Source organism: Eleginops maclovinus, chromosome 2 (genome assembly GCF_036324505.1).
Source record: "Eleginops maclovinus isolate JMC-PN-2008 ecotype Puerto Natales chromosome 2, JC_Emac_rtc_rv5, whole genome shotgun sequence".
NCBI lineage: Eukaryota > Metazoa > Chordata > Actinopteri > Perciformes > Eleginopidae > Eleginops > Eleginops maclovinus.
In genome coordinates, this window is record NC_086350.1 from 14,253,594 (window position 1) to 14,278,531 (window position 24,938).

General features: G+C 40.1%; 1 protein-coding gene across 1 annotated transcript in view; it reads left to right on the forward strand.

The window, feature by feature from the left end:
* Positions 1 to 8,346: 8,346 nt before the first annotated feature.
* Positions 8,347 to 24,938, forward strand: part of hgfb (hepatocyte growth factor b) — a 17,238-nt gene continuing 646 nt past the window's right edge. The window contains exons 1-18 of the mRNA XM_063874301.1: positions 8,347 to 8,477; positions 9,803 to 9,962; positions 10,224 to 10,336; positions 10,951 to 11,065; positions 12,764 to 12,912; positions 14,458 to 14,578; positions 15,657 to 15,775; positions 17,557 to 17,722; positions 17,810 to 17,943; positions 18,940 to 19,033; positions 20,243 to 20,373; positions 20,968 to 20,997; positions 21,506 to 21,611; positions 22,127 to 22,201; positions 22,411 to 22,560; positions 22,663 to 22,769; positions 23,235 to 23,377; positions 23,911 to 24,938. The exon at positions 23,911 to 24,938 is cut by the window's right edge and continues 646 nt beyond it. Coding sequence (XP_063730371.1) covers positions 8,429 to 8,477; positions 9,803 to 9,962; positions 10,224 to 10,336; positions 10,951 to 11,065; positions 12,764 to 12,912; positions 14,458 to 14,578; positions 15,657 to 15,775; positions 17,557 to 17,722; positions 17,810 to 17,943; positions 18,940 to 19,033; positions 20,243 to 20,373; positions 20,968 to 20,997; positions 21,506 to 21,611; positions 22,127 to 22,201; positions 22,411 to 22,560; positions 22,663 to 22,769; positions 23,235 to 23,377; positions 23,911 to 24,090 — 2,142 coding nt within the window. The 5' untranslated portion in view covers positions 8,347 to 8,428 and the 3' untranslated portion in view covers positions 24,091 to 24,938. The remainder of the gene's footprint in view (positions 8,478 to 9,802; positions 9,963 to 10,223; positions 10,337 to 10,950; positions 11,066 to 12,763; positions 12,913 to 14,457; positions 14,579 to 15,656; positions 15,776 to 17,556; positions 17,723 to 17,809; positions 17,944 to 18,939; positions 19,034 to 20,242; positions 20,374 to 20,967; positions 20,998 to 21,505; positions 21,612 to 22,126; positions 22,202 to 22,410; positions 22,561 to 22,662; positions 22,770 to 23,234; positions 23,378 to 23,910) is intronic.

Below are 24,938 nucleotides of genomic sequence, written 5' to 3' on the forward strand. Positions count from 1 at the left end.
CCTGAGGTGCTTCTTTTTATTGTCACATCTGGCCAGTTGCTTTGGCTCCACTCGAAGCAGACCAAACATGTCACACTTCCTGGAAGAAGAAACATCTGCTGAAAAAGGAAAGTGCATCCGCATCTGTGTTTCACTGTCTGTGTTTGTGTATGAAGCACGTTGGTAATTGTTACTTTGCCAAAAAGTCCTTTTATAATTAATAATTTTACAGCTGAGATATATCAAATAATTGCTCAAAATAAAAGTGTTTTGCTTCCATCTTTGGTCAAAAGTTTAAAGTCTGTTTTACATCAGACATCACCGGGCATCACTGACGGGTGTGATTTGTGGTTAGGCGTTGTAAGAAGTGTGCTATATTGCAGGTGTACAATTACTAACGCTAACAAACAGTGACAACATGGTGAACTGACACGCTATAGGGTACACTTCAACATCACCCAAGCTAGATGAGAAGTTAAGCCAAAAAAAACAAGATCCTTCATAGGGATGCAACGGTGAGGAAAATATTCAGTCAGGTAATAAACTTGTGACAATACCAGTGTTACCGATTACACTGACCATTGTACAAAAAAAGATTATTCTTCGATAACACTGAGAGTGCTTACTTTGATTTCTAACATTGAATATGTGCGTGGAGCTTTTGCTGCAGGCCACAGGTTTCCACCAGGCACCAATTAGCCATCTTTTGCCCAAAGCAGCAGAAAGCCAGATGCTAACACCAGAGTTAGAGAGTAGTTTTTTCTGGTACAATACAAGTGCTTTACCTGATGGTATTTGTGTTTATCTGATGGTAATCTAAGAATCAATAAGGCCACAGTTTAGAGTGGAAAATATAAAGATGTTTGTTTTTCCTGGAGATGTGTCATACTGGGAGGTCTCCGTAGGTGTGCTACATAGCAATATGTACAAGGGAGGTTGTAACAGGAGACTCTTGTAAATGTGGACGAGGTCGTTCCCTTTAACATGCCTGGGTTAAGAAGTTACAGACGCAGGAGAAGCAGGGACCAGTTCTACATCTATTTTCAATTTGGAATACAAAGGTCAAATCCCCACAAGAGAACAAATAAATGCCTGTTTTTTTGTTGTTCGGTTCTGGGCAAGGATCATTTTAATTTTGATAGATTACCAACTTTATTGCCTACATGTGGAAACAAAGTGATTTTGCTAATCTCAGTTTAACTGAGTCCATTCAGCACATGCAACTGCTTCCCTTTTTTGTGTTTTAATCTATTTTAGTATTTTTCCTTTATTACATTGCTGACAGTTAAATGTTACCAAAGACCTAGTCAGAGAGCAAAGGCAGTGCATATATGCAATAAAGCTTGCATGCCGGAATCAAACGGTGGTATTACAGTTATGGCATGTGGTTTAGACCGCTGGACCACCACAGAACAAGTCCAGGTTTTTTACTATGGATTATAAACTGTTTGGTTTGGAAAGACAGTCAAACATTAAAATAATTACATTATAAACTGTTCAAAAATGTTTCTTCTAATTTAACTTTGGCATACCATTCTTGCAGCAACTATGTGCACATGTAGATTTACAATTTAGATATTATTATGGTTCACCCTTGTTTATGCATCCAAAGCAATGGTTTGGATAACAGGGCTGAATTAGAGATTTACTTAAGAACGGAAAACTCCATCCTGACTTGTTCTTTTCCATCAAGATGTTGATGCAAGTGTTCTGGTATTGTTGTAATGTCAAACAGAACAATGATTCATACAATAGACGTATTATCATTTGAGTGACGGGCATTTTCTTTTTTGTTTTAACTTCCTTTTTTCTGCCCAACCGTTTTTCTTTTTACCAGCTTATAATTCAATAAAGTGTTTCACCCAAACTAAAGCACTACAAGCTGGAACTGAAAGACTAACTTAAAGTAGCATTTTTTATTTTGTTTCACTAATGGCAGGAAATGAGACATAAGATTAATAATACATCAACAACTTGTACCGCGACTGGATCTCCAAGGATCAGCATGTTATTGGTTAACCCCCTGGGAAGTTCATTTGATAAAAATGTAACTTCCATTTGCGTAGAGTTTTACCAGCAAAGACTATTTTTAGAACAGCGTTGACGCACAATGCCGTTTTGATTGTACCATTAGCGCTAAATTTAGTCCCAACACCCTCAGCAGCCTCTGGGTCATGACAGGCCCAGGGCAATCAACCCAAGTCAGAATAAACTTCCCTCAGTCTGGTAACTATAATGTGGTTTACATTAGCTAAAAGATTTTTAATTGGTACCATTTGTTTTTGTTTTTTCTAATACGGAAAAAAGTGTTAACTTCCTGTAAGCAGCAACAGAAAGGTCACAGCGTTTCCATTACCATAAGTCACAGTCCAGGAAAGGGCATTAGGGTCACTGAGGTTTTGTTGTACAGCTCCCATTAAAAAGATAAACTAATCCCTTACTGTGTAATTAAATCTTGCTGTTTTTTCAGTGACCACTGATTCACTCATCGGCTGTATTTTCCCATATGAGACACACCTTTTTCTTGGATCAAAGTATATTATAAATTGTTTTTCTGCTAACCATTATGTAACTCTAAATGGATTTTGTTTGCTGCAAAAGGAAAATAAAGATAACATTAAACAGTTTCTTAATCACAGAAAAAGATCTTGAACATGCTTTAGATATTTTCCTATATTGTTCACATTTGGCACCAGTTCATTCAAAACCCCACTAAATTTGGCAACAACATACGCCAAAGAAAGTCTTTAAATGCATGTGTAAAAGGGTTAAGACAAAGATTGGTGTTAGACAAACTGAGGTTTGGAAAGATGACCAACACAGGCTTGGCATCGATGATCAGGAAATGCCACAGGCTTTTCCAAATCTATAAACATACCTTGTTTTTTCTCCCAATTCGTCTCTCAGATTGTAAGCAGGCTGTGCTGGGTTGTCTGAGTTGAGTGTGCTTGGTGTGATTGGCAGGCGTTACACTCGGAAACTCTGTCCAGGTGAACAGCCTCAACGGGACACATTCCATTCCAGCGCAGATTGGAGATTGATTTGTGGATTTTCTCTGTGTTTAGAGTGGGGCCTCACATACATTAACTGGTAACATGAGGTGTTAGATTTGTGGGGAGCACGCACATTCAGCAAGGTTAAAGCGTGTATGTCATTCTCTTGCTTGCACATGCTCAGGTATTCTGTTGATTCTATTTATAAATATATCTTTTTGTGAACATGACATTCAAACCATAAGGTTTTTTAAAGATAAGCTGCATGTTTTTGATTAAGTAATGTGCAGAACCTCAAGTTCAGGTTTGTTGCTCTGATGAAATGAGACCACTGGGTTCCTATTTGTTGTAGACCTGACAACTTGATGATACAAATTATATTAACCAGAATAGCAACAACATCAATTGCACATGTTCAAGGCAGAGGCAAAAAGACTTTTCATGAAACAGGATAACTTTGAAGAAACTATTATCAGTCAAACATGTCAACCAAGGTGATACTATTTTCCCAATGTGCATTGTTCATAAACACTTATAAATTAGTAGTAAATACAAATACAATGGGAATGTCCTTATTTTTGCAGGTGTTTGGTCAGTATTGGACACATTTAAATGTTTACCTGATGATGGTGCTAGATGAAAAGTGAGAAGTCCTCTAATGGGATGCTTCTTCTGGGGATAAAAAAGTCCCATATTTTTCCACTCCATCCAGTAGCTAGGTCTCAAGATATTTCACTACAATAATTCCTCATGTTTCATTGCAGGATATGATAAATGCCTAAGGGAATTTAGGCAATGTTTTAACTGAAAAGATGTTGTAAATGTAAAGTATTTAAAATAATACTATTTAAATATAATTATAATAGATATTGCTTGACTGCTGGTTCTGATTGATTGACTTATTATTGAGGACATTAAGTATGTCTCATAAAGAAAATATAAGTAAAAACTATGATTATGATCAAATTACAAAGAGACCAAAAAAGGGCCAAAAACAAGTTCTTGTTTGTTTGTTTTGTGTTCAAGTCATACAGAAATATGCCCACAAGAATAAGATAAACATGGAAACAGGGTAGATCAAGAGAGAAGGGGGGGTGGGATGAGTTTGTAGTTGTAGACACTTTGATGAGTGTTGTGCTTCTCGCCTCTTTGTTGTGCTGGCCTTCAAGAGTGAGTAAACTGGTAAAAACTTTTACAGCTGGCTCCTAAAGACCCCACAGAACACGTTTGTGTTTTTCCTGCTTCAGGTTACCTGCGTGCGTGTCTGGCGAATCACTCAGGTGGGCCCTGAAGACCCAGACTGCACGCTGTCCTACTCGCCCATGCTATGTTCATCATCAACATGTTAATTACTTGTATGAGGTTTGACACAGACACATGTGGGATGAAATGTACCTGCTGCCCCAGAGCAGCTTTTTTCCCTTCTATGTTCTTTAATCTTACCGACCACCCTCCCTCCCCTGTGTTTCCAGTTCTGCATGAGTCATGCGGGTAAATTAGCAGTAAGCAGCAGACAAGACAAGCTGACGGTTAGCAGATGTGTAAGAAATGAGCAAACACTGGTTTAGTCACTATTTTAAGACCTGCTCTCCCTTTTCTCCTTATCCTTTTGTAATATTAAACTGTATCATCTTGTGTCCATGTGCTGATTATTACTTTGTTGTGATATATGCTTGGAATTTTGTGTGGTAAACAAAGTATTTTATTTGGGGGATTTTGGATAGTATTCTATCTGCAAGTGACATTTTTAAACATTTCTTCGATGGTGACATGGAGTTTATAAGACACATTCATTTTTTGTGGTAAATTACACATTTTATTTTAAGTAATTCTAATGAATTCCAAGTCTTTATGGACAGGTCTCAAAGGGGAGTAAAGGTACCAATATAAACCACTGTGTCCAGGACTGTGGTAAACATTTGTATGTGTAAGCAAGACAATAGCACAAAATAGTACTTCCTTCAGAAAATAGCTTGAGTAGGTTAACCTATTTGAGAGTTTTCTCCACGTTTAGCGTTGTACTCTTTTGAGTGACTGACATGGACTATCAAAGGGCCGGCACAATAGAGGGCGTGTGGGATCTTGATGTGTTTGTGCGAAACATGTCAAGTGTTCCATGCTTAAGGATGTGTCATTTAAACAGTTATGGCTTGAGTGGATATACAAACTCACCAGGCCATTTTGATGATGAATTGTTCCAAAGTTGTGTCTCGAACGTTCACATCAACTCCCATAAACACAGGAGGGGGTACAAACAAAAGGCTGAATAAGGACTGCAATGTGAACTCCACTTGTTCTGTGGGGTTTAAATGTTTAGTGTGTCTTTAGACTTAAGATTTTTCATTATAAAAATGTTCTTATTAACCTTTATGAGTTTAAAATGCTGTCAAATAAGAAACTGTTCTAATTAATTCAACGTTTTACAACATGCCTTAGGTGAATTTTGATTAAAATGTGATGAGTCATGAGTATAACTTTCTATGATCGATAGAGACTTCCAGTATGTCCACGACATAAGCAGTTGCTCTCTGTTCTCTGACATACATATATTTGGCATATTGAGCTCTTTCCTTGTATCTGCTATGATCCTCTGTTGCTCTTTAATTCTTTTTTTTAGAAATGTGTTGGTGACTCATTCTAACAATGTGAATTGTAATGCACTGATGTTTTAAAACTCAAATTTCTAATTTCTGTCTGGTGCCCACAGCCTTTCTTTCAATGTTGCAATTTAATAAATCAAATGGAAATGTAACTTGAAGGCACTCCACAGGGCTCAATAAACAAAAGTCTGGTTCTACATGGTTTTATATGAGTAACTATATTTTGGAACTGTTTGTGTGGACAGATTGCGTTTGTGCGTGGTTTATTTGTGTTACCAGTAACTGTCAGCAGATCTCAATTACGAGCAGTGACTACAATCGCTTGCACTGACAACAGGAAGTGTGTGTTTGTTTAAGGGAGGATCTCTTGACAGTATATCTGTGTTTACAGCTTCTAGGCCCACCACTGTCATCACTAACCCTACACACACTCACTCACACACACACACACACACACACACATGCACACACACACACACACACACACACACACACACACACACACACACACACACACACACACACACACACACACACACACACACACACACACACACACACACACACACACACACACACACACACAACCCCTAAATGTTTCTAATTAGAGTAAAATACCTGGGCCACCTCTCTTCTGCACTCCTACACTTCCTCAATCTGAGCTCTTTCTACTTCCTTATCTCTTGATGTCTCCCTCAAACTATCCCCACGTCTGTCCCCTATCCCTGTCATTCATTATTTTAATTTCCAACCTACCCATACACAAGGAAAGAGAGGCTGGAAAGATAAAAGGTCAGAATGAGGTCCAACTAATTAGCTGCAGATGGAAACTCACATGGACATGTACCTACACACACATGCATGGAGAAATAACAGTATAAAATACATGACTCACACAATGCACACACAAACTTCTGCAGGATGTCTATTTATACTCTGCACACTCCACAAATATGCACTCAGACAGCTCGGCCTTCAGCACACTGCTTTGTATTGGGCCTCCCTGCTACAGTCCATCCATTTTACTCACAATGCTCTTGATCTACGCTATCTCAGTATCAACTTCTTGGTTCTCCATATCATCTCCATCTCCAACTGAACTTCCTCCCTCCATTACAGATATGAAGTTTCTGGCAATAACAAGCCACAGATGTGAGGAGTCTGGTATTGTGACGGTATCACATGATGAGCAGTGGGCTACCGGGTCTCTCTAATTTCCATCTTCAAGCAGAAAGCGTGGCTTTCAGACGCAGTGGAAACACCCACTGGATTCTTGTTTGGAGAGTCAGTAATAAGATTGTGGTGATGAGGATTCAAACTGGTGAAGGTTCGAGCTCTCATCTGCTGCTGGTTATGTATGAGCATGCGTGTTTGTAACTGTGACAGAAGAAAGAGAGTCCGATACATGTTTGCCTGCAAGAGACAGCGTGTGTGGTTGTTTTGCACACGTAAAGGAAGGTAGGAAGAGAAAGAAAAAGAGACTTGTGCTCCGCTCCAGTGAAAGTATCTGACTCATGGCTGATTGTTTATTATTGCGAGTGACTTTGTGGTCCTCTCAGGAAGCTGCAAGAGCATTACTCATTCAACCAGAGAGGAGATATGGATGCAGTCTGTCTCCTCTTACATATGTATTCATCTATTCCGCTGTTTAATGAAATGCCGGGAATCCCCGCAATGCAGTAAATTTTAATCTGAGCCAGGATAAATAATATGATTTCTATTTACTACGCACCCCACCGGACTGTCACTGGAGGAGAGTGGTGCTGCTCTGTGCCTGCCGCATCAGAGATGTTAAGAGAAATATTAGGGCCAGCTAAGTGTCACATCTCCTATCTCATGGTGTCATCGCTGGAAATAGAGATGACACTCAGAAGATGGATTGGGATGTCTTGTCCTCAGCCACCCCCCACCCCTAACTTCACTTCTTATCTGAGAAGGGGGAAGAAGTAAAGTAGCATAAACAACCCCACACTCACACTCCTCCCCCTTCTCTTTTACATCTCTAGTTTCCCGGCGCTGACTTGTGCTTGTCAATATCTGTTTCATTGTGCACACTGTGCTGATTGGTGATCTTGGGGAAAAAAATACGATTGATTGGTATGCTGCTGGGTGACAGCAAGGGATAGACACATAATATGTTGAAAAAATACACAATTATTAGTATTTTCCACTTATTTTTGCTCATGAATTTATAGTGTGCCTCTGTCAAAATGAATTGTAAATAGTTGTGTATCGTTGGACTTTCACATTTCTTTTAATTCATTGAAGAATTCACAAGACCACATTAAATTAATATTCATCTGAATTCTGAGGGGCCTACGTATCTTTTAAATATTTGCATATAATAATAAATGACAATACATGGTTAAATTAATGCTGTTTTATAAGGTTTCCAATGGGTTTTGAATGGTATATAAATACAGAAAGGCAGGGAACAAAGTCAGACTAAGCAGATATCCAAAATATGGTTATAAATTAATATTGTATTAGTATAGGTATCGATCGATGACACATGTTAACTCAGGTGCCATAAGTGAGTGACATAAATATGATATACTGATAAGGTATCAACATTGACATATCACTGAAGTTTATTTGGCTTTATTGTATGTGACAATCAGGCCACTAAAGAACGCCTAATTGAAAAAGAAAGAGAGAAACGAAAGGGAGCAAAAGATAAAGTCATACACACGCGCGGAGAGGGAGGGAGGGAGGGAAGGAGGCGAGGAAGTACTTAGAGAGGAGACGCAGCATCTGTGCAGTGGTATAAGCAACATCTCCTGGTTGCAGTCCGACAGCACAGCAAGAAGCATTTTCCATTTTTATTTTCTGAAACGGTTCTTCTGTGAGTCGACGATGTGGATTTACAAGCTCATTTTCGGACTCTTCGTCATTTCTTGTTCTGGTAAGTTTGGACTAAACCATTTTGCTCCATAACGTCTCCCACTGACTGGAGCAGTAGCAAGAACACGTTGTTTTGCGCTTTGTGCGAAAGGACTGTCAAACTTGTGTGAGGCTTTAATATGACTTTATCATGCTCATCTGTATGCAGCATACAATCGCTATCAATCACTTTGATACAAAATAGTTTAGTTTAAGTGAGTCTTAGTTTTGAGAACATTTATTAAATTGGCCATTCCTGGAAGAAATATGAAGCCTTTATCATTCCTGGCGTAGCAGGGGCTTGTTTAAACTCAACTCTCGTAATGCAACCGCTAGGTGCCACAGTGCACCGCATGGACGCGTAAATTATATCAATATTATATGAATGGATCGAAAGATTAAAACATTCTACGTCAAGTGAGTAGATACGATCCACGTTCTAAAAACACGACCCGTCTTTAAATCAAATTAGTCCTCGAGTCATCCTGTAGTGCGATTTTGCAGCTCGTTGCTCATAGGCACTCACGCAGAGAAACTGCTGAGACAGTGAACTCTTCTGGTCCCCAACCGCTTGCACAAACACCCAAATACTGAATCTGAAACAGCAGCTCTGATGTTGTTTATATGACACGTGATTCCAAGAATCGAGAGGCACTCTTCCAACAGAAACCCCACTTTATTTATGTTATGTTCATTGTTGTGTTATTCAAACCTATTAAATAAAAGTGAAGCGCATAACCTGCAGAACTTTAAGGAATGTTGGAGAAAGTTTTCCGTCTAAATTTAAATGTCTAACTTGATCTCTGATTTGTAATAATGTGGGCACCATACAGATATACAGAATTGTGTGTGTGTGTGTGTGTGTGTGTGTGTGTGTGTGTGTGTGTGTGTGTGTGTGTGTGTGTGTGTGTGTGTGTGTGTGTGTGTGTGTGTGTCACCCTTGACGGCAGTGATAAATGACTGTGCATCCTATTATAGTATGTTGATACTAACAGTTATAGCAGTCTAATTCACGCATTGCATGCCCTTGCACAGTGTTTTCAGTCTGTAGTTATTAGCAGATTATCCACACTGCCTCCCAGATCAATGAGAAGTGTTTGCTATAGTGCACGTCTATTAAGACATTATTATTTTTAACTGTGTATAGCACTTGAAAGGTCAAACTCAATTCAGTGTTTCTTTTCTCACATTATAAAATAGTGCCAATAAAAGTTAAAAAAAACATAAATAACGTAGTTATTTACTTGTTGTAACGATGAGGTCAGTATGTTATTGTCATCAGGCCATAGGGTTTGTGATGGCAGACTAGTTGTACATGCTGCTGACATGTTATGTAATTTTGTTAAGAGGGCAGAAGAAACGCTCTCCAGGACTACCAGAAGACAGATGGTGTACGGCTGGTTTTCGAGTCTCCTGATTCCTCCCAGCTGACCAAAAGCAAGAAAATAAGCATGGGAAAGTGTGCCAAAGCCTGTAGCCGCAACAAAAGATTACCTTTCAGCTGCAGGTATGTCTACACTTTCAGAACTCTCTCCATTAACAAAGTTAATTTACTCTCCAACACTGTGAATGAATGGCTTTCCGTGCAAAGAGAGTTAAGCGGTACTAACGTTCCTCAATTATGTGTTCCACATGTAAATTCCATTGTTGTCCTTCTTGTTTAGCAGTCCATCTAACTGCTCTTTAAGAGCTATGTTAACTGCCCTAACTTCATGTACTTCACTCTTTCTCTGTTCTTTATCCCACCTTTCCTTTCCTTATTCTCCAGAGCGTTCCTCTATGATCATAAAAACAGGAAATGCCAGTGGCTGTCGTTTGACAGGAACTCACCAGGAGTTCAGAGCCAACAAGACTTCAACTACCAACTGTATCAAAAGAAAGGTGACATATAGTGTTTAATCTTTATTCTCGATCAGCTGATACTAAAGTGCTGCCCCCACTGTTACATTTCCATCAGAAAGTAACTATTTCCGCCATTTTAAATCAGCAGCATTGCTTTAATGTACTCCATAGTGTGTTAATACATGCAAAACTAATGTAAACCATTTAAATACCTATTTTCAGAGTGATTTCTTAAATTGCAATTCCTTAAGAGCATGTGAAGGAAGGGCAAGGACCACTGTTGTGTTTATTGTGTCGCAGCATATTATGGTTCATTTTCTGTCATTAAGTTTGTGTAAACGCTGGAAACCCCCATCCCACTTTTCTCTGACTGACCAGACAGTGAACATGCAAGCTGTGTAGAATATTTTAATGGATCCAAGTATTTTGCAGAAGATTATGAAAACAGATTTGGCTTTTGGCATTGCTCTGTCCTCGTTAAGCTGAGCATTATAGCTGAACATCTTCTGTCTGTTTTCCTCATCATCCATACTGGCTCTGCGTACACAACACTGCGATCAGATTGTTGGCTCATCTCACTAACTCACTGTCTTTCTGTCATCTTGTCTCTCTGTCTCCATATCTCGTCCTCTCTCTTTCTGTCTCGCGTTCAGACTATGTGAGGGAGTGCATTGTGGGTACAGGTCAGAGCTACAGGGGACGGAGGTCAGTGACAGTGAGCGGGATCCTGTGCCAAGCCTGGGCCTCTCCTATTCCTCATGAACACAAGTAAGAATCGGACACACTTTTTACCAAAATGTCAAACAAGTAGTGTTAAAGCTGCTTCTTATTGTTAGTTTTGGTCAGTGATGCAATTAGCTAGTAGCCAGGGGCTAGACTGTATGTGTCTGTGCGTGTATATGAGTATGATATATTAGGGGTTGATTAGGCTCCTGGGAGCAGTCATTCATCAGAACTGACCTCATTGTAACACTTTACAGAATCAAAGATCATTTCCTGCTGCAGCCCTACTGTTTATCTAGGTGTGTGTATGTGTGTGTGTGTGTGTGTGTGTGTGTGTGTGTGTGTGTGTGTGTGTGTGTGTGTGTGTGTGTGTGTGTGTGTGTGTGTGTGTGTGTGTGTTTTACTGGGATTAGGATCATATCTAATATGCAGCCTTTGGTTAAGCTTTGGGAACATCCAACAGCCAAATTCCAAGATAAAGCTCATTTTTAAATGCGCGGGCATACTTTCTGATACAGTGTACCTCCCAATAGAAAGACGATCAAAGAGTTTAATGATGCAATTGAAGCGCAGCCTTCTATAGGATTCTGAAAGTTTATTTAACACAAATCTTTCGTAGCAACAACATGAATGTGTTTATTCTTTACAAAATGTCTAATAAAGTATTATGTTTCATATTCAGTGTATTGGAGATGTAATTTATCTGAATAGGAGGCTATTAAAGTTTCTGAAAGATGACACTATAAAACAAATGACATGCAGTACAAATCTTTCCGGGATCAAGTTGATTGAAATAAAAATGACTGCAAACCTTTTTTTTTATCACTTGTCAGATATTAATATCCATCAGAGAGCCTCAGAAATGAAACATACAACTCATCTTAGAACTTTATTATCTTTGAACCAAATGTTACCTCCTCCCTTCTCCCCTTGTCTCTTCTGGGAGGTATTAAATGACTTTGGAAGGCTTTGTAGTGAGATGTCGAATCAAAGAGGGCATTGTACGTTTGTACCTAAAGTGAACTTGCTTTATCAGTCTGCTATTAATGTCTCTGTAGATTGGGTAATTGAACCCAGCCGCTTTGTATGTTTTATCAGTCAGATTACAGGCATGGGAAACTCTGACACACACACACACACACACACCACACACACACACACACAGAACAAATTACATTTTTATCTGTGATAGCCTTCTACTGTTCTTTGATTGTCCCCCAAACTTCTTCTCATTCTTTACATGTCATTATTAATTCCACTTCAGACAACTTCAGAATTGTATCTTCTCATCGTCATGTGAAACTCAGCTCGACTCAAAGACTGCATATGTCCATCTTCACAACTGGCGACCACAGCCATGTGCTAGCCTGATGTAGAAGATATGAGTCATGTGTCAGTGTGTTTACACTACATTAAGAACCAGCTTCATTCAAAACTTACACACTACTTCTACATATTAATGTGTTTTCTGTCATTATTAACGTCTTGTCATCAACGGTTTGACCTTTATGCATTGCAGTCAAATATTTTTTCAGTAGGTCATTTTCACTGGTCATGTTTACAGCCAGGTTTCAGCCATTAGAGATAAGCAGCAGCTGTCTCATACATGAGGAGAGGATTCTGTCAAAGCTATATAAAGAGAAACTAAAACTGTGACCTTGAGTTTCTTTGCTCTGCATGCCAGCTGAATGTTTCTCTAAGTACATTTGTCTGATTTTGTAACTACTGCTCTGCTCTTCACAGATTCATGTCTAAGAGATTCAGGAAGAGGGACCTCAGAGAAAACTTCTGTCGCAACCCAGACAACTCCACCGTTGGCCCATGGTGCTTTACCACTGACCCCAGCCCACATCTCAGACACCAGGAGTGTGGCATACCACAATGTTCACAGGGTAGGCCACACACACACGCACGCACGCACACACGCACGCACACACACACACACACCCACACACACACACACACACACACACACACACACACACACACACATACACACACACACACACACACACACACACACACACACACACACACACACACACACACACACACACACACACACACACACACACAATATGGCTATATGTATCTGAGCTGACAGTTATCTTAAAATAATACCAGTTCCTTGTTACAAATTGCCCTACCAATTGAGGCTTGATTGTCTGAAATGAGCTGCTGCAAATTAAGCAATCATGTAGTTCCTCAGACTAAGCAAAGCTGGCTCTTACAGTGCTCCGCTCTACATCTGTGAACATGTGTGTGGAGCACAGGTTTTCTGTATTTGCTGAGGCCAGCTGTAGCCGTTTCCAGGTCTGTGGTTCAGTTTATGCTGTCCTCTCTCATTCCATCGGGTCCAGGATTGGTAAATGGTTTGAACCTTAAGAGGCTGATGCTGGAATGTTAGAGGATATTAATCCCCTGTCGTCTCCTATAGATAAATTGTTAGCTATTTCATCCATCCCTGTGGCACACTTAGAAGGTAACTTCTTTTTTGAGTCATAGGTCTGTAGTGGTAAAACTTGTAATGAAAGAAAAGTCCTTTCCACCGCTGTTTCAGCCTCTATGCTAAATCACAGAATATTACTGTCAGGCACTGATATCTCGCTGAAGAGAGGGATGATAATGACCTTATCTCATCCCTTGGGATGTGTGTTGTCAGAGGGGTTTCCTCTGCATGTATGCCACTGGATCACCTTAATAAGGAACAAGGCTGAGGCTTGATAAGAGTCTGGGAATTATTCCTGCTTTCAATTCACATATGGCGTCTTGTTGCTTTACCAGAAGTTGAACCCCAGAGATAATTTCTTTTTATCTTGAAGTATAGCCTGTGTTCATTCTGAAGAAGATGACACAAAATGTTTCTCCAGAAATTAGCTAGTCATAATAGGAAATATACACACTGCCACACGAACATGGCGTGCACAAACAAACATACGCATGCAGTCAGTTAGATTAAATGTGCTCGGTCATGACAGCATAAACTCATAAACATGTGTTTCTAATCTGCATGCACTCTGTTGCTTACACTAGATGCTGAGTACTAGTCACCATGCAAAACATGGTGCCTTCTCGACATCAAAGAGATTATGGGCATCTTTAGTGTGACAGATGTTATGTGTGTCCAACACGTGTACATGTGTGATATTGTTAGATTTATGAAATATTTATGTATGTGTTATTGCAAAATGTTGCATGACTTTTTTGAGGCAGAAAATCATGAATTAAAATGAATTATATTGGATGATTCACTATATTGACTGTTGGTAGTTTATTGCTTTGTCCCACTTCTATACAACCAAAAGAATCATGATTTATTTATGGAAGGCACTTTTGAAGTGACTTTTTAGTTGTTTGATTCTGTATTTCCCTAAGCTGTTGCTCTATGTCTTTGTGGATGTGTTCCCATGTGTGCCTGTATGTGCATGTGTGTGTAGTTGAGTGTATGCACTGTAATGGGGAAGATTACAGAGGACCCATGGACCACACAGAGAGTGGAAAGGAATGCCAGCGCTGGGACCTGGATGATCCGCACAAACACCTGTACCACCCCAAGAGGTAACACACACACACACACACACACACACACACACACACACACACACACACACACACACACACACACACACACACACACACACACACACACACACACACACACACATCAGCATCACTCAGCTTCACACTAAATGGTACATGCTCAATCAAGCTTAAGCCCACCCACATGGATACACATAATTTAAAAGCACAAAGCATGAGAATACTTTACATTGCAATAATTTCATGCAATAATAGTGATTTGCCGTTAGCCAGTGTGCCTTTCCCTGAATGAATGCCAGCAGAATCCAGTGTGTAATCGTGTGTTTTTAGCAGCACTTCACTGGGAAAACTCTTGAATCCCACTTTATTGGCACAAATTAGTTTCAACTTTTAAAAGATTTAAAAACAGACCAGCAGTAATAATAATACTAATAATAATAGTATTATATATATAATAGTAATAGTAAAGTATTATACGTACCTTAGAGAGCACCAGGTTTTCGGCTATATTAGTTTTCCTTACTGTCCTTGGTAGTGCGTCTGCTGTGTGTGTCAGGAGAGTGTTCCAGCTAGTCACATGGCAGGTGGTCTGGACAAGTGTGGACTCGTTAACACATCCTTAATCATCCCGGTGTTTGTGTAAACCAGGTCCCAGACTGCTCGTAGCACTCACATAATGAGTGGGTCTCATAGCCTGATACAGCACGCCTGGAGGCTAGAGGCCTGAAGAGATGTGGGACTGTGGGATGAATTACTGTAGAACACCTGTACTGGTGCAACCTATTATCTTCACCAGTCCCCTGAGCTCTGAACAGATTCACAGATGGAGTCCTCTCACTGTTCCAGCTATTAATGCTTTGGTTGCGTGCAACAGTTTTGTGAATCTACTCTGTTCTCCCAAGGATTGAGAAGGAAAATGGAAATATGATTTTCCTTTCAGGCACCTCTGGGCTTTGAGAAACGTGACAAATACTTAACTTCAAGCCAGAGATTTGTGGGTCAAGTAACAGTTTGATGGTTGTTTTGTTCTATGGGTTTCACTCCTATATTGTTATTGTCTATACATTATTGTTTTTTCCTGCATGTTTTGCATTAGGTACCCTGACAAAGGCCTGGATGATAACTACTGTAGGAACCCAGACGGACGCCACAGACCCTGGTGCTTCACCACAGATCCAAACACATCCTGGGAGTACTGCACCATCAAAGTTTGTGGTAAGCATGCATTTGTGTTTGTTTGTGCGTGGTTAAGATGTCATGCATGTTAAGTGGAAGTCTATGTGTGTCTGTGAGTGGGTGTGTTTGTGTTTTTTACAGGCCCACAAAGTGTGACTGACGGCACCAGTATTTACAACTTCCTGTACCTTTCATTTTACCACTCCTCTCCCACTCATTGGCTGCTATATGAAACACACACACACACACACACACACACACACACACACACACACACACACACACACACACACACACACACACACACACACACACACACACACACACACACACACACAGAGTTCCCCTCTTTGGTTTGGCTCTGTTATGTCTTCTCTAATAGCCAAAGTGTTTATTTTTCTCCTGCACCACTGGACTGCTGTTTATTTTTCTATGCCAGCTCTTATGTACATTGGTCACTGCTCTGAGCTCAGTAACTGCTTCACATTAACCTCCTGTTACACATACAGACACAACACCAGGGTGACACACACACTATAAGCATATCACTTTCATTACACCTTATACACTTAGGGAAAGAAGTGTGATTGATGCATAAGAGCAAGGTGTATGCGTCACATCTGGCTTCATGTTCTGGCTGTTAATGCTTTGTAGCACATCAGCAGATACCACATGCTCTTTGGTGACCTATAATCAGTGACAAGTGGCTGAGAAAACCTCAAGAACACACAACTAAGAGAGCAGAGCAGTGGTGTGATTGTTGGGCTCAGCTTCGTTCTCTTGGGTCTGGGACCGGTCTGTTTTTCTGCAAAAATCATCAGCAGTCCTGGCACAATGTTTACTAGATGGCACTCGTCCATGTGGACCCAGTGATTCACTATTCCCCCTTTTTTTCCCCCTCTAAATATGATCTCCCCCTCCTCAATCCCTCCACCTCTCTGTGTCTCTCTCTTTCGCTGATATGGGGGTTTGTTGGGAACAGACCAAGTTTACGACCCAGTTAGTCTTAATCAAAACAAGGCAGAGAGAGGAGAGAGGAGAGAGACAAAGTGTTCTTATGTCAAGGCCCGCTATTTTGTTTACTGTCACAACTAGTGCATATCTATTTTTGGACACATTGTATGGACATAAAAGGCCTGTTTTTAGAGTCTTGAATATAAGATTTTTTTTTACAACCACGCACAACGTTCAGGCTAATGAACCCTTGCAACTTGTGCGTAATGAGCAGCCTTTTCTTCAAACAAGTAGGGCAGATAAGATGTTTTGCCTTGTTTTTACAATTTTTTGTCATATCAGCCTCATTATATAGTGTGTTTTCTAATTCCGGAAATTGTGATGTTCTGTGGAAAGCATGTTGAAAAGAAATTGAGGCTTTGGTCATTTACCCTGACAAATCACTGTTGCATCTGACTAATTCCACAGTGCCAAACCCTTTACTATTTATTGTTTGTAGTTTGTTGGACAATTACTACAACAACATGAAAATAACCAGATAAATAGTAACATTTGTAAACGTTTTTAGAAAAAAGGGTGCAAATGACTGTTTTTGAATGTGTTTTGCCAAAGTGGCATGCACATGTGGAAATATAAAGCTTGTTTTTTTGCATGTTTCACCAATAAAACAACAAGGTTTACAGTCTTCACTACTATAATTGTTTTTTTTATTACCCTATAAAACTTCTACAAGTTTTGGTTGTTTCTTAAGACCTTAATCAAACTATTTCCTTCAACTGGGTATACATACAAGTTATATGTCTGAAAATATGTTTTACCTTGAACAAAATCACCCACCACTCATTGTATTTTTTTTTTGCTCCCAGAAACAGCTCCTAAAAGGGACGTGGTGGAAACAACCGAGTGTTACCAGGGCAGAGGAGATGGTTACAGGGGGACAGTAGATGTGTTGCCTACTGGACTCATCTGCCAACGCTGGGACTCTCAGTATCCCCATAACCACACATTCATACCTCAAGCCTACCCCTGCAAGTGAGTCAGACAACATCAACACACTCACCCACCTGCATTCACTTATATCTGAGCAGATTACAGCATGACTTTCTCTGTGTTTTCCAGGGACTTGAGAGAAAACTACTGCCGGAATCCAGATGGCCGAGAATTCCCATGGTGCTTCACTACGGACCCAAGAGTCCGCACCCTGTTCTGCACCAACATCCCTCAGTGCGGCACCCAAAACAAGCCTGGCAGTGGTGAGAGACTCTACAGCTTTATTTGAGGCCCATAAACAGCAAGTAGATAGCTCATTTTACATCCCAAGCAGAAAAAATATCTATATTTTCATATTCTCTGGATGAGTGCACAGGAGACCCCGCTACCACACATATTGGTTTGTGACCACGTATTCTCCGTCCCCCCGGAGCACTTTAGCCCTCTAGGACTGTGGGAAGGGCTGACCACCTCACCTCACATAATAAACTCTGACAGCAGCTCACGATCGCCAGGTCTCCCCGGACAGTGAAAGATGGAGTGGAAGGATTAGTGCTGGATGGGAGTTTTTCTGGGGTAACAAGAGATATTCAAGTCAAAGATTTTGATGTATGGCTGAGTACACACATTTCAATTTCCCAGGGGATCTTAGGGACATGTCTTTGAAAATAAGTCGCCTTGCATTGGGACTATAAACCCCTTCTGAGGTTGGATTGTGGTCTACCCTTGAGGGTTGAATATGTTCCCATATAGGAATGAGTTGAACGGTGAGAGAGAACTTCAAAACCGTATTTAAGACCCGTGTCTTAAGACATTATTGTGGGCAATTTCTTTGTTTTCCCAGCTATATATATTGTAGATCCAATAATAGCTCAGAATCTGGGGGGTTTTATTTTTCTGCATGTAATTGCCTAGTTTTTTTCCCAATAGTGTGTTGTACAACAATGCCGTATGGCAAAGACTGCACGAACAACATAGCTGTGGTGAAGGTTTAAAGAAGTACTGCACAATACTGCCTATTGTGCATTTACACTTAGCATTGTACATTTATATTATATTTTCATTAAATATTCCATTTCATTGCACTATTTTATCTGTATATCTCTTATTTTTAATATATTGTATTTTGCTGCTGTAACTAAAACATTTCCCAGTTTGGGATGAATAAAGTAATTCTGATTCTGATTTCATTTTTATTCTATTTTATGTACATAAAGTGTGTCTGTTTCATTTAATTTCTTCTTTGTGTCCAAATAAAGACTGCTATGAAGGATTTGGAGAAAATTACCAGGAAGAACAGTCGAGGACTAGATCAAACTTGCCCTGTACTCCTTGGAGAGACCACAGCAACAGGTCAGCCCACTGGACCCCTGCTTCTTTCTTACCTAATAACTTTTGCGAACTCCTTCTGTGATGTAATAAACATACCTTCACCGTCAATAAACTGCAGACAAGCTCCTCTTCCTAAAGTAGGGATCAAGATGTCCCACAGCTGTAGTAATGTACACGTAACCCTTCAGAGAGAATTGGATATGGTGTAGGGGTTTTTTAAGAGCTCAATTGGATCGAAGTAATCACTGTTTTTACAAGCAGAAAAAATGCTAAATCCATGGGTTAAAGAGCAGAAATTATTGAAAAATTAAGTCTTTGTGAAACAAGTTTGTGCATGAAATCCTCAGCGTGCAGCAAAATGGGTCTGTGTTATCGAGAACCATGTGTGCAAAATTGAGACATGGTGGTTAGAGCAAGGGAGCGCCCTATTATTGACCTCTAGTTACGGCTTATTGTTTTTAGCTGATCAAGTCAGGCCTCTTTTTCTCAGAGGAGCAAACGGCTCCTGCGGGTGCTGTGACTAGCCTCTGTAGCATCTCCTAATGGCTGGAGAGGCTGGAGAAGTGTTTCCCTGAAGATGACCTAACTCAGCAGGAATGACTCCAAGTGATAATTTAGCTGGGGGATATACACTTCACTTCTAACCCTTGACCCCGAAGCCCTCCTCTGCAGGAACACTTCAAAAGCCGATCAGCTCCAATGCTTGGCTCCTGCCCAGGGGTCTAAGTTCAGGGTTAAGGAGTAACAGTGAGAGCTGGCTGTGTGCTTGCTGCAAGGAACACAGCCCATTCTTGATCGCTGTGATTTGGTACCCAACATCCCCTGAACTATGTTTCTACTCTCCTTTACATTTCCTAACTCAGCGTTCAAGAAATTCAATGTGGGAAATATTATGTTTTGTAGTTTATAAATAATGGCGAGAATACCCACGTGTGGGAAAAGTCTGCATGTGCAAGTATAAGATATGTGAGTGGGTGCATACTGCCAGTGAGTAATTATTTGCAAATCACCTCCCTATCGTGTCCGGAGGGACAGAGTCCACACAGCTGTTTATTTTGACTGTCCAGATACTATCAGGCAAAAAGTGTTCAGCTTTTACTAGTGGTGATGAATCACCAGCAAATCCTTTTTACTTTAATCAACCGCTGGATTTTATCCTCAAAGAGAGCAACAAAAAAATCCTGTTGATGAACGATAAGTTATTGAATATTATTTTTTCCGAGTGTCCAGTGGCGAGAGGGGTATGCTGATGGCTGGTCTGGAGGGAAACTACTGCAGAAACCCAGATAAAGACAAACATGGCCCCTGGTGTTACACCAACAACTCTGCAATTCCCTGGGACTACTGCAACGTAAAGCCATGTAAGTGTACACGTGTACATGCAAGCTTCACACAGAGAGACACTCAGTACAGGTAAACAATCTGTGAGACTGTGAAATTGAACGTTTTTCATTCATCTTGGTACAAGTCACATGTAGCTGAGATTTGTTTGCACTGTCTGGTTGTCTGTGCCAAACACTCCCCCCCCCCCCCCCCACACACACACACACACACACCACACACTTTATTTGCAGTGTGTAGATCTGTCTACACTTTCAGGTCAGTGTGTCAGAGACAATTCACATCAATCAGAAAGAGAGGGGAGGGCTTCTCCTTACTTTTTCCACACGGACGAAGAGCCAGAGGCATCATGACTGTGTGTGTGTGATGTTTACCTTGACGGACTACGATAATTGAATTTCAGAATATATATAAATGAATACAAACCAACTGCTGGCTGTATTTACAAACATATACTAACTGCGTTATGGACCTTTAAGACTTGTGATTTGAAAAATGTAATTTTGACAAACCCTAGTGGCCACTATGAAATGTGCACCTCATTTAAGATGTCTTCTTATCTGGTACCTGACAATATTACCTGATCCCTCGTTTGTCTCGACTTTTTCCTGCAGGTGATGCTTCACAGAACACCATTCCACTGGGTGAGTTTTTCTTTGTGTCTGTCTGTGTTGAGTAGCTAAGCTGCTGATCTGTACATGACAGCCTCCAAGGCAAGACAACATTTAGTCCTTTTTATGTCCAGCTATTATAGTACTTAATGCAGGATATTATGTTGTCATGGTGGCATCTGTTTCCATGTATCTGTGTAAATCATGTATGTGTATCTTCTGCACATAATAACTCAAGAACAGAGAATAGACCCTCGGTCTCTTTAGATGGAGCTCAAAAGACAATCATGTGTTGAATGCATATATTCAATAATTACCTTAATTGATGACCTAACAAGAATGAATGGTTATGTTTTTATACATAATGATGATTAAAGCGGATCATTAAGCAGCTCAAGCACCTTTTGTTTTGTGTAAATATTATGTTATTAACTGCAGTATGTCTCCACCTGCAAATGGATAATTATGATATCAATTAAATGCATTTTAAATGACACATGGTATATCAAAATATATCTGTGTGTGTGTGTATTTTTTCCAGGTGAGTTATCCTCTTTGGGGTGTTTTGTCCATAAAACAACCAGAATCGTGGGAGGAGGTCCGGTGGGCATATCAGACGGCAGCTGGATGGTCAGCATACAGAGAGGGTACGCCGTTGGGTTTAATATTCTTCACATTGTTCTCTACCACTGAAGAAGAACAGTAGGCCATAGACCACTTTTGAATTCAAAACAAATTCTGAGCTTTTATTTTTTATTTTTCTCTCTTTTCCTTGCGGTGGAGGGTTCATATGCTGTTACAGATGTACTTTTTCACTATGTTTTGAAACACATGCATGCAGATATGATCAAATGTGGGGTTTTTTATAGTTAGATATAGTAGTAGCATTGATGCCACACTTGTACAGTATAATCTGTCAAGGGTAGATAGAGAACTAGAATACATTTAAAAGAAGAATCCTTATTTTTTCCAACAATGCAACGAAAGAGCCCCTGTTCACACTGAAACTGCTTTACATAACCATTTACACTGTTGGTCTTCCACATGTCCCTCTATAGTTTGATAGTGTATGTCATGTGAATCTGGATACAAATTGTATTAGTTAGTGTGCAGTATTTCACAGTTTTATTTGATTTTGAGTTGTGTTATGTGCTCTTTTCAGGTCTCAACACTGGTGTGGGGGTTCACTAATAAGAGAGGAATGGGTTCTCACTGACAGACATTGCTTTTCCTCATGGTAACAATGCACTCGCTGTCTGAGTAATTTCTTTCTTTTTGCTTAAACCATGAACTGTCAGTGCTGTTTCTTTTCTGCTCCTATGTGTTTCCACTGATTCAAGCATAAGTAACTAATTGTCTTCATTTGCTAGTGTATGTTCTGCTTAGACTAGAGTTTGTAGAGAGCAATAAAAGTGGAATATTTTATTGAGTTAGCTCTTTCTTCAGTGTTCCAGACCTCAGTGAATATCGGGTGTGGCTGGGGGTCTCAGATCTTCAAGAGGGTGCTCCAGACTGGTCCAGACGACAGGAAGTGAGCATAGCTCATGTGATATGTGGTCCTGAGGGCTCCAGTTTAGCCCTTATAAGGCTGTCCAAGTAAGAATACCTGGACAAATAACACCCAAAGATAAACTGATATATTGTTTAGCGTTTGATGTTGATCATGCCTTGTTTTTTCTGTAATTTAAAAACTTCCAGGCCTGCCCTTCCTGCAGACAATGTGCATACACTCCAGCTACCCTTGGCTGGGTGCTCCATCCCAGAAGGAAAAATATGTAAAATGTATGGATGGGGCGAAACCAAAGGTACTGATTTTCTCTACAGCTGTTAGTTTTACTCAAGTTGACAATACATTGCATTTTATTGCATTTATCCTGGAGCAGTCCTGGAATATTCAGTGTATTCTGTAGAGGTGCAAAGGTATATTGTAACACCGTCCTCTTTCAAATAATTGGTTACTGGCAGTGAAGCTTAGGCCATATTTTTCTCAATATGCTGGTTGCGGCATCTTCGGTGGCTTGAGCAGAGATGATTTATATTTGTAATAAAAGTTAAAATATGCCATGCTTTCCGTTCAAACCATTGAGACTTCCCCCAAGCTCTTTAAAAAAGAAGCATTCTAAATATGATACACCACTATATTATACAGTATGTATTTTTATTGTAACATCATGCCAAAATATACAATGTCTTCTATAAAATGTTGGCACGTCTATTGCTTAAGCTGCAAAACAACAGAGGCAATAAACTGCAACTTTTAACTCTTTCAGGCACTGGCCATGATGATGTGCTGAAAGCTGTCGACCTGCCGATCATCAGTAATGTGAGGTGTAGAGAGATGCACAGAGGGAACCTTCACATCACCAACACCAAGATCTGTGCAGGCGGAAGGAGGAATGAGGGAGTGTGTGAGGTAAACTGTCATTTCGTCTGTTATTTTCCCAGTGAGGTATTATACAATTTAAACATGAGGCCAAATTGTTAAAATGATCAAAAGCAGAATCTGACAGGTTGTTTTTTGTATAATACTTTCAAGCCTTGTTGGTAAAAATCAGGCAGCCTTGACACTTTTTGGGTAAAGTAATAGTGTTCAGTGTGAATTTAAGAGTGTTTTAGCGACTTGGTTGAACACAAAGCTTTTAAAGTTCAGTTTGATCCACATATGAAACATTCTTTGAATCCTTGAGCTTTGTATTCAGTCCGTTGCAAATAGAGCAGCTGGAGTGTGTTGCACTAAATTTCATCAGCGATCAAAGCCTTAGTTCTGTGGTTTATTGCTTTAGAGGCTAGCTGTCCATGTTCACTAACACTGGTGGTGCTGCAAGGCACTGAGAGCTTAAAATGCCTTTTGCTTCCATTTAACCCTGTCTTCAATTTAAACAGTGATGATAACCATTTTTCAACCCGCAATGTAGGGAAATGTGTTAACTATTGTTTCTTCTGCAGAGGGATTACGGCGGCCCTCTTGTGTGTCAGGATGGTGAGATCAGGGTTATTGTTGGAGTGAGCGTCCATGGCAGAGGCTGCGCTCGGTCAAACCAGCCTGGCATATTCATCAATGTGCCCTTCTACACACAGTGGATCTACAAGGTGTTTAAACATTACCCTAACCCTGAGACTCAATAGAGAAGGAAACAGAACCAGGGGACTAAATCAAACTTCTGCTTCTACTTCTGTAAATACAGCTTTGCTCTCAGGACACCTGGTTTCTATGTCCATAGCCCATAGATCCTTGAGAACCTGATCTGAGCAATCTTGAATGCATGGGGAAACACTGTGATTTAAATACATCATAAACAGATGCTGACTTACTGGTTCTTTGATTGAGTGGGAGCAAACCTTTAGTTCCCTCCATTTGTGAAGGTTTTTTTTCTTTGCAAGCACAGCCACCAGAGTGGTGTGTGTCTGTGGTAATACTCTTGAGTCCTGGCATTACTTGAATGTTAAAACACCAAAGTGCAGTGGTTCAGCAGCTCCTTTTGAAGAGTACATCAATGGGCCACTTAGAAAACAACCCAGTGGTAGGGCAATGTTAAGGGCACTCTTGTCAAGCTTCATGTATCTCCAGGGGGCTTAGATGAAGTGGCCCTCACTGTACATAGTATTTTAATGAGTGTATTTGTGACACTCTAAAGGTTATTTGGGTCTTATAGATCTATGACAAGAGGAATACTGGTAAGGTAGGCAGATAAATGATGTACAGTGTGCTATTTGCAGTTTCAGTTTCAGCCAAGTTTTCTCTTATAATAATTTCAACTGTACTACAAACATGACCATTTTCAGTATTTTAATGTTATCACAAAGCCACTGACTGTATATATGAATGTGCTCTTTTCATTCTGTGTAGATGAAAGTAGTGTTAGGCTGGTCAGTATATAGGACAACAAGCAGAAAATGTAACATCAATGTGTAAACACAAGTTCTTTCTTTTGAAAATGTAATATTTTTTTTCTAAAAAGCAGTGACAATATAGT